Source organism: Elgaria multicarinata, chromosome 16 (assembly GCF_023053635.1).
Source record: "Elgaria multicarinata webbii isolate HBS135686 ecotype San Diego chromosome 16, rElgMul1.1.pri, whole genome shotgun sequence".
Classification (NCBI taxonomy): Eukaryota; Metazoa; Chordata; class Lepidosauria; order Squamata; family Anguidae; genus Elgaria; species Elgaria multicarinata.
In genome coordinates this window covers 1,253,989-1,268,363 of record NC_086186.1, presented here as the reverse complement: position 1 = coordinate 1,268,363, position 14,375 = coordinate 1,253,989, and the positions used below count along the sequence as shown (strand labels likewise).

Genomic DNA, 14,375 nt, shown 5'->3' with positions numbered 1-14,375 from the left:
GGGGAGCGTGGGTCTCGCTTCCAAGCAGAATCATGGCTCCTTTGCTGGCGTGCTGCCAGATTTCCATGACTCCTTTGGTGGCAGGGGGTGCAGCCCCCAATGGGGTCTGGGGGGAGCAATGCAGCCCCTGAACCCCTAGAAGGAGCCCCAGATCCAGAGGGATGTAATTTGTACTCTTTTTAAAATCAAATCAAATATGAATTCAACACACACAATTAAAACGTATAATTTAGAATGGACGTGGCATGTTGGAGGGATGTCGCTTCAAAAAAAGGGGGGGAAGGGAGAGAGAGAAAAGTGTGAGTCCTTCAGAGGTCAACACAGCCCCAGCCACACCCGAGAGGGAAGGACCAGGAAGCTTTGGGGAAACCCTGAACTTTTCAGAAGTGCAAATACGTACGTGGGAGGAGGACACCTTGGGGGAAGCACCCGAAATGCCACCCAGTGAGGGCTGCCAGGGCTTGGTGGCCACAAAATGCCCCGTGTCTGTTGGGGGTGGAAACGGAACAGGGGAAACGCAGGAGGCTGAGAGGCAGTGAGGTCCTGCAGGACGGAGCTGGGCCCGCTGCTCAGCCTCCCGCATGTCTGCCATGCTAGCCGGCTGTCCTCGGGTTCTCTGGAGGGCCCCGCTCTGTGGCCAGGATTGAAGCAGAGTTCAACCAACTCCCTTGGGCCGCCCCAAGCTATGGTGCTCCCTGAGGCAAGGGGCAAGGCGGCGCTCCCTCCCAGCCCATGTGCCAAAGCGGCGTGGACTGACAATTCAAGCTTTCCTCCCCACTGGTGAGGGGACAGCATCCTCCACCACACCTGAAGGCCGCAGGCGGTGCGGCACACATCTCTCTTCTCCAACACCTCACTGCCACCTCATTGCATTTGCCGGCCGAGGTAACTCCCTCGCTCTGCCTAACGGTAGGGCCGGCCCTGGCCCTATGGAGTGCAGGATCTTAAAAAAGAGCACAGCTGGCAGCCAACCAGCTGCTCTGAACAGGAGCACTCCACCACTGCAACAATTTGCTGCAGCTCCAGCTTGTTGTCCCAAAACATCCCAGCACTCATGGTGAGCGTAAGAGCTTCAGTCCCACGTGGCGGCACCGGAGCAATTAGTCCCAGACACTTTGACGGCTTTCCGGACCAACTCCAGAAGGAGCTCATTAAAGGAGGACATGACGGGACATGAGGCTGGAAGAGCGTTTTCAGATTTCGGCAGACTTCCAAACAGCTGGACTTGAAATCCTGCATGGAAAGGCTGCAGTTTGCACTGCAAGACCCTCCATTTGTGTTTGGACGGGGATCTTTGCCCCATGTCTCCTCACCGTATGGTTCGTAGAGGTCCCAAAGTCGAAGTAATAGAGCTTGTTCTCTGCTCCCACGAAGACAGAAGAGGCCCCTTCTTCATGGAAGAGGACCAGGTGTTCCTCGGCGGAGTCAAACCGGAACCTTCTCTCTCCTGTGAAGGACACACAAGGCAGGGAATCAGCACCACGTCCTTCAGAAGTCACAGGGAGGGAAATCACAAGGTGCCAGCTGGTGGTGGTGAAAGGGACCACGATGACACTCCCCGAGTCCACTGCTGGCTTCACAGTTGAACAAGCATCCCCCTCCCCCTGCCCCTCCCCCTCCCAAAAAAAGAAAGTATACTGAGGGAGGGGGGACAGACTTGGATCAATGGAGCAAGTTCCAGGCAAAATGCTCTACAGCAGCCTTCCCCAATCAGGTGCCCGCCAGAAGTGTTGGGTTTCAACCCCCATCATCCATACTGGCTGGGGATGATGGGGTTTTCAGTCCATCACATTTGGAGGGCGCCCAGTTGGGGAAGGGTGATCTATAGGGTAGAGGCAGATGGATAAATCTGTCAATTTCTCTTTCGCTCAGTTTCACATTTTTCCCAACACACTCACAGTTTCTCCTAATATCTGCATTTTTGTATGCAATTTTGCTTAGTATGTGCATTTCCTGCCAGCAATTTCCCCTAATACGTGTTTTGCACGTTACTTTCACTTAACACACGCATTCGGGGATACATTTTCTAATTGGAGAACCACATCCCAAAATCCAGAAAAGAACCCATAGCAGAGTATCACTGCATTTCGGTTCAGGAAGTGCAAATTAGGCAAGTTGGGATTACAGTGCGAACCAAACTGCATTCCAACTCCCCAACCCTAAAGGGTTTTCTGGCACCGTTTCCTGGCTCCCGCTTTGCCCAACACACCCAGAAAAAAATCAAACCCTGATCTCCGACTAGTCCTTTGCTATGAAAATTGCTGATTAATACTCCGGGATGGTCAGTTGCTGTTTCATTCCCCATGATGCAGCGGCCATTCCTAATTAAGCACTCATCATTCTTTCTGAACCGGCACCTCTGCACATCAATGAGCACATGCCAGTCTTATGTGGTGATGCGTTTCGGCGTTGCCAAAGCGGCCACCTCCACTGGACGATGTGCCACCCATGTTTCCCAGGCACTCTCCCGCCCTCCCACCTGGAAGCCGCAGGTGCCTCTGGCAACGCAACTGCTGGTGGCTACAGCCGAGACTACGGAGGCTCCTGCACGCCTTCCACTCTCAAGCAGGCAAACCTCGACCTTAGCAGCTTGTAGGTTAAGAACAGATTGGTCCGTTCTATTTATTTATTTATTTATTTCATTTTTATACCACCCAATAGCTGAAGCTCTCTGGGCGGTTCAAATATTTGGATTCTTTCGGATCGACAATCTCTCTGGAATGCTCCACGTGCCCCTCCCGGTACGCCAAGCCTGGGAAGTAGGTCAGGGTTATGAGGAGAGGTGGCGGAGCAAACGGGTCAGAGCAGAGCCCTGCAATTTCCCCCCCCCCCCGGGCAAAATGAACCAACATTTCCCAGCTCCTCTCTTTCCTCCTCCTTGATGCAGCTACTGAAAAGAGCCCAAGGGGGGAGGGGGAGGGAGGGTGGCCTTTTGGTTCGCTGATGATCGGAGCTGACCCTGTTTGCACCTCCCACACATGACCTGCAGTCAAAGTCTGTCCGTTTCTGAGCTGGTGATGCTGTTCATGGGGCGGGGGGGGGGGGGGAAACCGAGTTAGAAAATCTATTCATTAGGAACATGTGCATGAAACATGGTTTTTTGAGAAGTGCGCACAAACACGCTTTGATCTATGGGAGAAGACGGCCTCCTTTGGAATGGGCCCCAAGTACGTCATGGTTTTCACATGAAAAGGGGAGGAACGCTCACCATCTGATACCGGCAGAAGGGCCGAGCCTTGAGCTGGAACTCTGAGCAGCTCAACCAGCTGATGTTTTGCCCATTTCCATATCCCAAAAAGACACACACACACACACACACACACACACACACACACACACACACACACGCACCCCACCCTCTTTAGAGACATTAATCCTGCCCCCCTGCAAGGCCAAGATTCACAGGAAGCACAGTGGAGACTGCATGGACCGGGTCCGACTCCAAGGTTCAAAGCCACTGCGAGACCCTGGGCTGTGCAGATGGGGGGGACAGAGGCCCCCAATCAATCATGTCTGCCAGCAGTTTGACCCCAGTGCCTCGTCTCCGACATCACCAGGTCTCTGTCGCCACGGCTAGACCAGCAGCTGGGCTCGTTGCCTCGAGGGTACCATCTGACTCGCAAGGCCAGCCTGGCTGAGCGGTCCGTCACCTGAGCAGCTGAGGGCCAATCCCTGCCCACCAGGCCCTATAAAGCCCTCGCCCCTCACTCCGCGCAGCAGCGCCACTTCTGTGGGAGAACCGCCCTGCCAACGCCCCTGCGCCCCTCCCTGCCCAGCTGGATTGTGGCCTTCGATTTCGCCCCATCTGTTTTGGACCAGATCTGGAGCGATGAACAGGAGGCCAGGTTTGGCATTGTGCCACGAAAAGATTCATGGTCTGACTTCCGAAGCGCCTCCGTTAGAAACACACAAGGGAGCCCGCTTGTTTTCGGTGCTGTTGCCAACCCTGCCTTCCAAAACAAAAGACTCGCTCCCTATTGCCCACTGCCTGGGGAATGAGGGGAGCCGGAACAGCCCCATGGAAACCACAGCCTCCCCAGCACTGCAGCCTGCCCCTTTCCCAACAAGCTCCAGTCTTCATCCCCTGGAGAGCATGATATCACCGTCCCCATCGCCGCAAGAGAGCCTCCCTGCTCTCTGGGCTCCATGAGTCACCGCTGGTCGCCGAGGAGGGGAACCCTCCCCATCGTTGCCCTGCGAGGCATCATCGCTCCCACTGGAACGCCTCCAGCTGCCTGGCTCCTCTGCTACAGACACAACCGAAGAGCCAAGCCAGCCCCAGAGAGTTTTAGAGAGAGCCTTAGAATTCTTCTAGCCGTTTATGGAGCGGCTGGATTTTAATGGAGAATTGTGGGAGCTGCTTTCAGTTCTGTATGTTTTAATTCTATTTTAAGTTTCCCCGAGTCTCTCTTGCTTTTTCTTGCTTTTTTGAGAAAGGTGTCCAAGAAATAAAAATTAATCAAACTCTTGCCCGTGAAAGCCAAAATGCAATACTTGGCTCAGATGCCATTCAGCCAATGTTCAGACTCCCAAGATGGTCTGGCCATTTCTCGTAGAGAGGCCAGGTACCCTCCTTTACAGAGGCCAGTCCTCTGTCTGAAGGCGTCCTCTCTTTGAGGGGCTGTCGTCAGAACTGCTGCTGCTCCATCCATCCACCATCAGCACCTGGGCACACAGGTCACACGGGGTCACCGCCTTCCGCGGTACGTTAAGCTTGGCTGCATTTCCATTTAATGTATAATTATTTCTAAATTTGCATCTGCACCTATACATTCACAAATGCAAATTATACAAATCTGTTCTCTGTTTCAGTAATACAATTCCTCTTTTTTGGCGACATGCCAGTACCCATCCTAGTTCTTCTTTTCTTTCTTGAATGGCAGCTTTCAGTTTGCAGCATTGTCACATTCAGTTTGCAGGGATTCAGTGCAAAATGTTGAGCCAGTGTCACGGCTGGGCAGAAGGGGAATGAAGTCCGCCCCACACAGAGGGACAGAAAAGTTGCCATGCGCCAGCAATTGAATTCCTGGCTGCTCTGTCTGCACAAAGGCTAAAAGGCCAGGGGGCCACGACGTGACTGCTCAGAATGTCCCTCTTCAGCGGGGGCAGAGAGACACGGCGTAGCCAAGACGGAGGACGGCAGGCTTTTTCGCTTTTATGGCACAACGGGTGCATTTAGTGCTTCCCTCCCCTGAAGCCGCCGTGCACCACCAGCTGGACTCGCTTCCCCCACAGCCGCGTGCAGCCACTGCAAACTTGTTAGGGGTTTACAAAGTTCACCACCAGCTTGCTGGCCGACGGTGCCAACTTTAGACTAAGAGCCCCCTGTCAAACACCCCGGCCTTTGACCTGTGCAAATCCCATAAAGCCGTGGTATTTCAAAAGGTGCCCATTCCGCCATGCCACATGCCTGGAGACAAAGAAGTTCTGCTTGGTGACATGAAGGAATTAAAATATCTACAGAAAGAAAGAGCATGTGCAGGGGCATGGGGGGGGGGCTAAGGCAGAAGTGACCCCCCCCCATCCTTGCACATTTCCAGCCTAACAGAGGAGCCGTTCAGCCCCCTCGCAGCCTGAGGCTGTTGTGGTTTAGAGTCTGCTGGGCCTGACTTTGCCACGCTGCCACGGGTGGAGCTGGGCACGTGAACAGCAGCGGCACGCGCAAAATGAGGGCCATGCTGGCCTCCATTATCATTAGCAGAGGCCTCTATTTGCCTTCTTAGTCCCATCCCCCCCCAATACTGACACTTGTTTCTGTTTATTGATGTTGTTTGTTTGTCTGCTTCTTTGTTCTGCCCCCACTTACAGCGGGGGGGGCATTTATGAATGGCCAAAAAGAAGGAATGCATCTCCCAGCCCCCCCCCCCCCCCAATATTTTTAAAAATGGAGTTAGGACTAAAGAGGATGGCAATTTGCATAAACTTTGCATACACTAAGTGCAAATTTAGAAATAATTGCAATTTAAATAGAAATACAGGACATAGGGTGGGAGGGCGGGAGCAGGTGCCGCTTCATAGAATCATAGAATAGCAGAGTTGGAAGGGGCCTACAAGGCCATCGAGTCCAACCCCCCGCCCAATGCAGGAATCCACCCTAAAGCATCCCTGACAGATGGTTGTCCAGCTGCCTCTTGAAGGCCTCTAGTGTGGGAGAGGCCACAACCTCCCTAGGTAACTGATTCCACCGTCGCACTGCTCTAACAGTCAGGAAGTTTTTCCTGATGTCCAGCCGGAATCTGGCTTCCTTTAACTTGAGCCCGTTATTCCGTGTCCTGCACTCTGGGAGGATCGAGAAGAGATCCTGGCCCTCCTCTGTGTGACAACCTTTTAAGTCTTTGAAGAGTGCTATCCTGTCTCCCCTCCAACTTCTCTTCTCCAGGCTCAACATGCCCAGTTCTTTCAGTCTCTCTTCATAGGGCTTTGTTTCTAGACCCCTGATCATCCTGGTTGCCCTCCTCTGAACACGCTCCAGCTTGTCTGCATCCTTCTCGACAGCACCTGCTGTCCGGGCACTCAGTGCTGAAGGGCCCAACGGGTCCCACGGTTCTTTACCTTTAAGCGAGGATTCCACAGGACAGGACTCCAAACAAAGGACTGTCCTCGGTAAAAGAGAGCACATGGCCACCCTTGGAAGGCCTTTTTAGACCAGGGGTGGGTGGGGCAGAAGGTAGATCTCCAGATGTTTGGGACATCAACTCCCAGAAGCCCCGGCCAACGGTCAAGGTGCTGGGAGTGGAAGTCCAAAACTTCTGAAGGTCTGCTCTCTGCCACCGCCGCCCCCTGCCCTGGGCAGTTCTAGATGGTCAGAGGCCTCCGCTTCCTGTGTGATCAGCCAAAAGCAAGCAGCTGGGCCCTGTCTGTGGACCAGATTTCCCAATGTCTGCTCCTGCATTTAAAAGAAGCAGGGAGTGGCAATTCAGATCAGGACCCTGCAGGCCAGCCCAAAACATTTTGCTGCCTGAGACCTGGCAACAAATGTGCTTGCCCACCCTACCTCCCCCCAGTCAAGGTGCGTAGTATTCAAGGCCAACCAAGTTATTTTGGCACCGAGGGCAGAACACTCCCTAGCGAAAGCACAAACACAGCGGCTTGGATCCTGCCCAGGAAAAATACATTAAGAGCTCACCGTTTCCCTCCTCTTTATGATGCCAAAGACCTGCTGCCGGAAGCTGCTGCCTCACGCCTCTAAAGGCAAGACGGCCCCTGGGATCGTGGCCCTCAGAGAGAGCGCCTCCCCCTCCCCCTCCCCCTCCCCTTCCCAACAGGGTTGGCCCCCAACATCTTGCTGTCCGATGTGAACAGCCAGACGGCCCGGACCAACACCAGCACTGCCCCATTCTACGCACAGGGGAGCCGCAGCCGGGCCGTACTACAGCCCTGATGAGGGCACACGTCGTGGGGGAGCAGGCGAGGGGGGGCACCCACCATCCCGCCCTCCAAAAAGTTTCTGCCGCCCTGACCACATGTGGCCCCCCATCCACACATCAGTCGTGGGCATCTAGCTGCAGGGGGAGGAGAGTCTGGGGCCTCCAATGTCAGTGGGGCCTGGGTTCAGCCAGGACACCAGACGAGCCTTCCAATGTGTGGAAGGACCTTGGAGAGCTCTTTTGGAGTTCCAACTGGTTCTGAAGAAAACCTGGAGCAGATTCACACCCACCCCACTGACACTGGAGCCACCAGCCTCCACTGGGCCCTGCTGATTGGTTAGTCTGTAATGACATGGTGGCATTCAAGGCAGGGAGAGCCCAGGATCACATGGGCACCTCGAGACTAAACCCACACCCACACCCACACCCGCCCGCCCTGGAACAACAGGTCATGAGTGCTGTGCCTTCAGCTGAGTCTGCACCGACACACCCACAGCTGCCCCATCAAGGGCCTGGGGGCCGGGGCAGCGAAGAAGGCCAGGGGGCTGCCTAGGCAGAAAAGACAGAGCCCCCTCGGTCCCCAGATCAGAAGAGCTGCCCCCTCCCAGACCAGCCACTGCGCCCTTGGGGCCGTTCCTCCGAGGGAGAAGCCATCAGCCGAGCTGTCAAAACAGATCATTTGGGGCTGGACTACAAGACACATTCTCATAGCCCTTGGCTGGCATAAATAAGGATCAAAGAGGGAGCCGGATCTTTTGCTATGGCTCTTAAGGTGAAGTCACTATTACACGCACAGAGTGTTTTATTTTGCATATCTTATCTTAGCCTTGTTTTATTGCTTGTTTTCATAACTGTCTTCATATCAATATATGGAAAGACTTTTGGATGGTTGTAGTCCAAAGACTTCCCTCAACCGGGGTCCTCTTTGCTGTTCCCAGGTGGGCCTCCCTCTTCCAAAGGGCCCAAGTGCCGCACTTGCTATGAGCCACGGACACTTGTGTGCTCTGAGGTGCACCTCCCTGTCCACTTGCGCAAACGATGCTTGCAGCCATGCCCTGGGAGGGGAGGGCCGGGCCCCTTCCCCTTGCCGCTGAGCTTCACCTGCTCACCAGCTCCTCGGTGCGCCCAGAGCTGAGGCGGCTGCCATGCATCCATGCGCAGGGCATCAGATTGTGAATGTGTAGTGCTTAGAGCAGGCTCCCACAGGGGCCTTGGCCATACTGGCTGGGGATTATGGGAGGTGTAGTCCAACCCACCCACAGGGCATCAGGTTGGGGAAGGCAGAGCATCAGACGGAGGAGATCCAGGTTCAAATCCCTACTCAGCCATGGCGCTCACTGGGTGACCTTGGTCCAATCCCACCCTCTCCTCAGCCTGACCTCCCTCGCAGGGTTGCTGTGAGGATCAAAAGGGAGAGGAAGGGAGCAGCAAACCACGCGCATTCTCAGAGGGAAGGTGGGATTCAGATCTCCATTGTTGGCTCTCATTCAATCTTGAGGCAGCCCATCTCAGCTCATCACTGGTTCCATATCCCACCTCTCTTCCACCAGGGAATGCCAGGAGGCTCCCCTGGGCAGGCCGGAGCCGTTCAGCGCCAGCAAAGTCACAGCACCACCGTAGACCTTCAGGCCCGGGGCTGGGGGGGGGGCAGGGAGCAACTTGTGGCCTTCCAGAGGTTTAAAGGCCACAACTCCCGTCCGTCCGCCCTGGCCAGCAGGGCCAATGGTGAGGGCTGATGGGGCTTTAGGCCATGTTCTGAGATCTTCACTGGCAACTGTACAAAAGGCAACCTCATCCCCCGTCTGCTTCAGCGAAATGTGAAGAGGGCGTGTGGTTCTTCTCCTCACCAGTGATATTACACAGACACACAGGCTGTTCGAGAAACAGGCCTCAGTCCTGCCCAGTCAGGCTGCCAGCCAAGGGTTACTCAGGGAGGGGCACGGCCGGGGGCGGAGGGGGGGAGACCTCCTCACAAAAGGCTTTGTCTCCTGGTCAAGGGCCACTTTGCTGCCAAGAGAAAAGGTTGGAGCAACTCAGAGCCATTCAGGGCCCGGAGTCATCTGGAACAAAAGCGTTTCCAACCCAGGAGTGAACGTATGGAAAACTGAACCCTTGGGGGGATCTGGAAAGGTTTCAACTACATGGGCTCCTTTTCTTTTCCTTGTTTTAAGTGAAATGAAAACAGGGGAGAGACTTTCCAAGCACATCGCCTCAAAAGCCAAAACACGGACCAGAAACTTCAGGCTTCCTTCTGAAAGCAGCCACTCGATCCCCCCACCCCCCACACAAACGCCAATCATTTCCCAGCAGCTGCTCTACCGCCTGGACGCAGCCAAGGCAGCAGCACTTAAGGGAAGCCCCCTTGGATCAGTCGGGAGGCCTTGTGCAGGGGTGGGGAGCTGCTGGACCCCAATTCCCATCAGTCCCAGCCAGCAGAGCCAGTGGCCAGAGTTGGTGGCCGTTGTAGTCCAGCAACACCTGGAAGTCTGGGGGCTCAGCAGCCCTGGTCCATCTCGCTTGGCGTGTTCGCCAGACAGATGCCTGTGGCAAGCCCACAAGTGGGGCAGGGGCCCAATCCCCCCCGCCCCACTTGCGCTCCCAAGCGACTGACCCAAGAGCCCCGCGGCCTCAGGTGCTGGAGGGAACGTGCACCCAGCCTGACTAGCAGCCATGACTAGCCCTGCCTTCAAGGGAATTCTCCAGTCTCCCTTTAAAGCCACCCAAGATTCGTGGGGATTTTGCGGTGACCAATTCCATCATCTAACCATGTGCTGGGTGTGAAGAAGTGCTGGCTTTTCTCCGTGCTAAATTTCCCACCGTTTAACTTCCATGGATGACCTCAGGTTCTTGTGCTCCGAGAACAGTGGGAGGAAAATGTCTTCATCCCACATTGGCTGTTCATCAATTCCTCCACAAGGATGAAACTAAACATCCTAAACCACAACCTTGACACAGAGCACAGACCTGGATAGGAATAATGCAGCGAACACCATAGTGCTGAGTAATCCACCTTCTAGACGCGGTTTAAGTAGAAAAATTAATCAAGGGAGAGAGAAAACTCTTGGCTCTGAGAAAAGCTGAAGAGCCAGACTGACACATGATGCCTCAAACCTCAAAGTGCCTCCACCGCTCATGGAAAGCTGCTTATCCCCACCGTGTCTCTCTGACCATTTGGGGGTGCTCTGATAACTGTGTTAACAGAGTCACCACCAGGTCTGACGGGGGGGGGGGAGGGTTTGTTGTAAAATGAGCACACGGTGGGGGGGGCATTTTAAAAATGCCCTGCAATGCCCTGGAGCAATGCTACCTTGGGTGCTCCAGGGCATTCTGGGAAATTTTAAAGGGCAGGCCGCTCCCGGAGCCAGACAGCAGTGGGCCCACAGCACCCTGCACGAGCTCTGTTGGGACCCTGGCAGGCACCCCGAATGCGGATGGCCAGAGTGGCCCTTCTCCGGGCCAAGCGGCCTCTGGAATTTGAGATTGGGTCAAAGGGGACTGACGCGGCTGGCCTCGTGCTTGTGCATCGCAGCGGTGCCAGAGCGGCAGCAAGCAAGGGGCTGCGGCGGGTGGCTGGCTGGTGGCGAGCGGCGGGTGGGCGAGGGGCCGGCTGGCAGCACTGTGCCAAGGGCCACCTGGAAGCGGCCCTGCAATACGGCCAGCACAGCAGAATCGCCACGTAGTCTGTCGTGGCAGCGGAGACGTGGGTGAGGGCTCTTTCAACTCTCACTGTGTGGATCTGTGAAATGCTGGAGGAGAAACGTCTCCTTCCGTGGCTGTTTTGGTCAGTGAGCGCAGCGCCCGGGACGGCAGCTTCCAGAGCACCCGAGACCACAAAGCTGACACCCTCCATGGGACCTAAACGGGGAGAACGGGGAGCTGCCGCTGGGCAGAGCAGCAGCAGCAGCAGCGCCCACCTCCCAACGGGACGGGTTATTGCGGAGACCTCAGCCAGGGCTGGTTCCGAGGCATCCGGATGATAAGATCCAATGGGCCCACGGGAGCAGAGTTCTTTGCCTGGAACAGGACGCGGGCCGGGAGGGTCTCTAAGATTAAGCCGGCTTTAATCAGTCTTTGAAGGTGGGGCCACTTCCTGTGGTTTCATGGCATCTCCCCTCCCGCCGCCGCAAATTAGCCTCTGTAGGACCTGCTATGCAGGAGTGGGGGAGGAACAGTTAAAAACCAAAAAGAAGAAACACGTTTTTCCAAACTCTGCCTTTCAAAGCAGAGCAGTAATCTCCAGGAGCCAAAGCTCTGTTTGTTTCCTTGCCCACAATGCTTGGAATGTGCCTTTGTTTCAATCTGCTAACAGCCAAGATAAGGGAAAACTGAACAACGAAAACATTTGTAGACTTTGAGGAGTTCCAGGACTTGTTTCTCTATCAGAAGGTCAGGCAGGTTTTGGGGGGCAGCGCTTCAACCAGGGATAAAGGGGGGGAATGCATAAGCCCTCCCCCCTCCATGGGTTACATCAGCCTCCCCCAACTTGGTGCCTTCCGATATGCTGGACTACAATTCCAGTCATCCCCAGCCAGCATGGTCATTGGCTGTGATGGCTGGCGATGGCGGGGAGGGTTGTAGTGCAGCACATCCGTAGCCCAGGCTCCCAGCTTGGGGAAGGGCTGGGCTCTGTGGTGTCCCTATGCAGAGGTGGCAGCACCAGTGAACATGTGAGGCTTACCAACAGCCAGAGTTTAAAAACAAACAAGCCAGATCTTTAAGACAGCCCCGGAGCACGCAATCCTGGAAAAACGTTAAAAGTCAAATGGAACAGAAACATCTGCGCCCCCACCCACCCCTGGCCAGGTGCAACTTAACTTCCCAACATCTTGCAAATGAAAATAGGTTTAAGCAAGTGGATAACATACCATAGGTCAACTTGGTGTTTACAGTCTCTCTCTCTCTCTCTCTCTCTCTCTCTCTCTCTCTCTCTCTCTCTCTCTCTCTCTCTCTCAAACCCAAGAACAAAGAGCCTCCTGGCTTTGAAATATTGGTGGAAGAGAGGCAATTATCATCCAAATTAGAGTTTGTTTATTTTGCAGAGCTCGGCCTCAAAAAACCAGGCCGGAGAGTGGGGGCGTTCCCAGGGACGAGGCCCAGAAGAGAGAGATGGTCCCAGATCTCAGGGCCGGCCCTACCATTAGGCCGATTCCCGGTGTTGGCAGGTTGAGACATTTGGGACATATGTAGGCCCCGAGGCTCTTTGACCCAGAGTTGTTGAAACTAAGGAGAGGCGCTTTAGATATTTATTCCGTTCTGAGATGGCCTGTAAAAGAACCCTGGAAAAAGATCAGATAGGAGATGGACACGTCCAGCCCAGCCTTGTGGCTCAAGCAGCAGATAAACATTCTTCAAGGTAACGCTTGAACCGGGGGGAGGGGTCGGGAAATGTCCATTCTTGGAAGCCTGGAGGCAAAAGATGCCATGATAGGAGAGGCCAGAGGCCTTCGGCCAGCCCTGTCCATGTCCCCCACGTTCCCTTTGACCTTGGCCTTTGGACAGCAAGGACAGAAATGAATAGAATACTTTGTGCTTCACAAAGAAGTCACGGAAACAGGAGAGTATTCCGAGGGGGAGGGAGGGAAGGAAGGCAGGACGCGGCGCGACGGCAGAGAGAACTGGGTGTCCCAAGAGGAAGCTGAGGTGCACAGCGGGTCTCTTGGAAAGCCAAAAGGAGGTGGTCTGAGCAGCACAGAAGGACCCTTCTGACCTTTGCTAATTGGGGTGTTAATGAATGATGATCAAGCGCCCAATCCTTGGGGCAAAACGGAGGCCTTTGAAAAGCCCTCTGCAGGCTCCTGCAGCTTTGGCTCAAGGATGGAACGTGGGTCGTTCCGCACACAAGATAACTTCCCTCGAGGTCTCATCCCCAGCCCATTCCAAGCAGGGTCTGGCTGGCCCACGTAGGGCAAAAGAAAAGCGGTCCATACACAGAGGTGCATTCAGGCAATTTTAGGCCCTGGACTTGGTGGTCTTACACCCGTCTAGACAGGAAAGAAGTCCTTCTGTTCACAAGCCAACCACAAACCATGGGCTCTCTTCCTGGGTTGTTCGTGGAGCTGCCGTGTAGAGCAGCAAACCTCCAAGGCTGCAAACAAAGAACAATGTTGTTGCTGCCTTTGTGGAAACAAGCAGCAACACGAACCACTGTTTGCGCTGCTGCTCCTCTGCGCCCGGCGTTCCCAGCCGTGAGAAAGCCCAGCCTAATGGACCTCCTGGACGCGGCACTCCAGCCCCAGCGCCCATTAGCCTGGCAAGCGCGGCCTTAGGACTAGGTGGGCGCTTCGCCAGGCTTCCCCCTCCCAAGGGTGGGCTGTCGTGTTGCTTCCAGCAGCAGTCATAGGAAGCACCCATCCGGCGACCAGGGCTTCCGCCAGCAGTCTTACACTCGCTGCCCAGGGGCAGCCTCTGGTCCATGAGAGGTGGTCTGCCTCCCCCCCCGCCCCACCCCTGGCTGTGGTTGAGCGGCCCTGACCTCACGTCCCTGGAGAGGAGAATGGGAGGGGAGGAGACGCCTGGTGAGCCCTCCCAGCTCAAATCTGCCTGCTCATTTTGTTTAGGGGCTATAATTCCTTCCATTTCCCATCTTCCAACCCACATGCCGCTACTTAGGGAACCAAAACAGCACCGCCCATGATGAGGGAGGTCTCTGCATACTCCGAGGATCCTTGACGTCTGGACACATTTTAAGAACACTCAAAATAAACCCAAACACACAATTAGCCAAAAGATGCGAATGGGGAACATTGAAAGGGCGCACGCATGCGCTTGTGCAGGGTAGGAGGCAGAGAGCGGACGTGGACGTGGGGAGCCAAGCTGCTCACTCACAGCACGAGCCATACCAAGGGCAGGATTTGGCCCCGAGGCAAACGTCTGCCTCCACAGTTTCCTCAGGGCCACAGCGCAGGAGGGAAGCATTCAAGCCCCGCGGCGCATCTCCGCTGAGCCCAATCGTTAGGAGGACCTGCCCAGCTGACGCAAATGGAGCACGTCACAGAACCTGCACATTGG

The 14,375-nt window shown here is 55.1% G+C and overlaps 1 protein-coding gene across 1 annotated transcript in view; it reads right to left on the bottom strand.

Annotated features, from left to right (window-relative positions):
* SEMA7A (semaphorin 7A (JohnMiltonHagen blood group)) overlaps nt 1-14,375 on the bottom strand; it is a 40,846-nt gene that overhangs the window by 16,647 nt on the left and 9,824 nt on the right. The window contains exon 3 of the mRNA XM_063142606.1: nt 1,314-1,447. Coding sequence (XP_062998676.1) covers nt 1,314-1,447 — 134 coding nt within the window. The remainder of the gene's footprint in view (nt 1-1,313; nt 1,448-14,375) is intronic.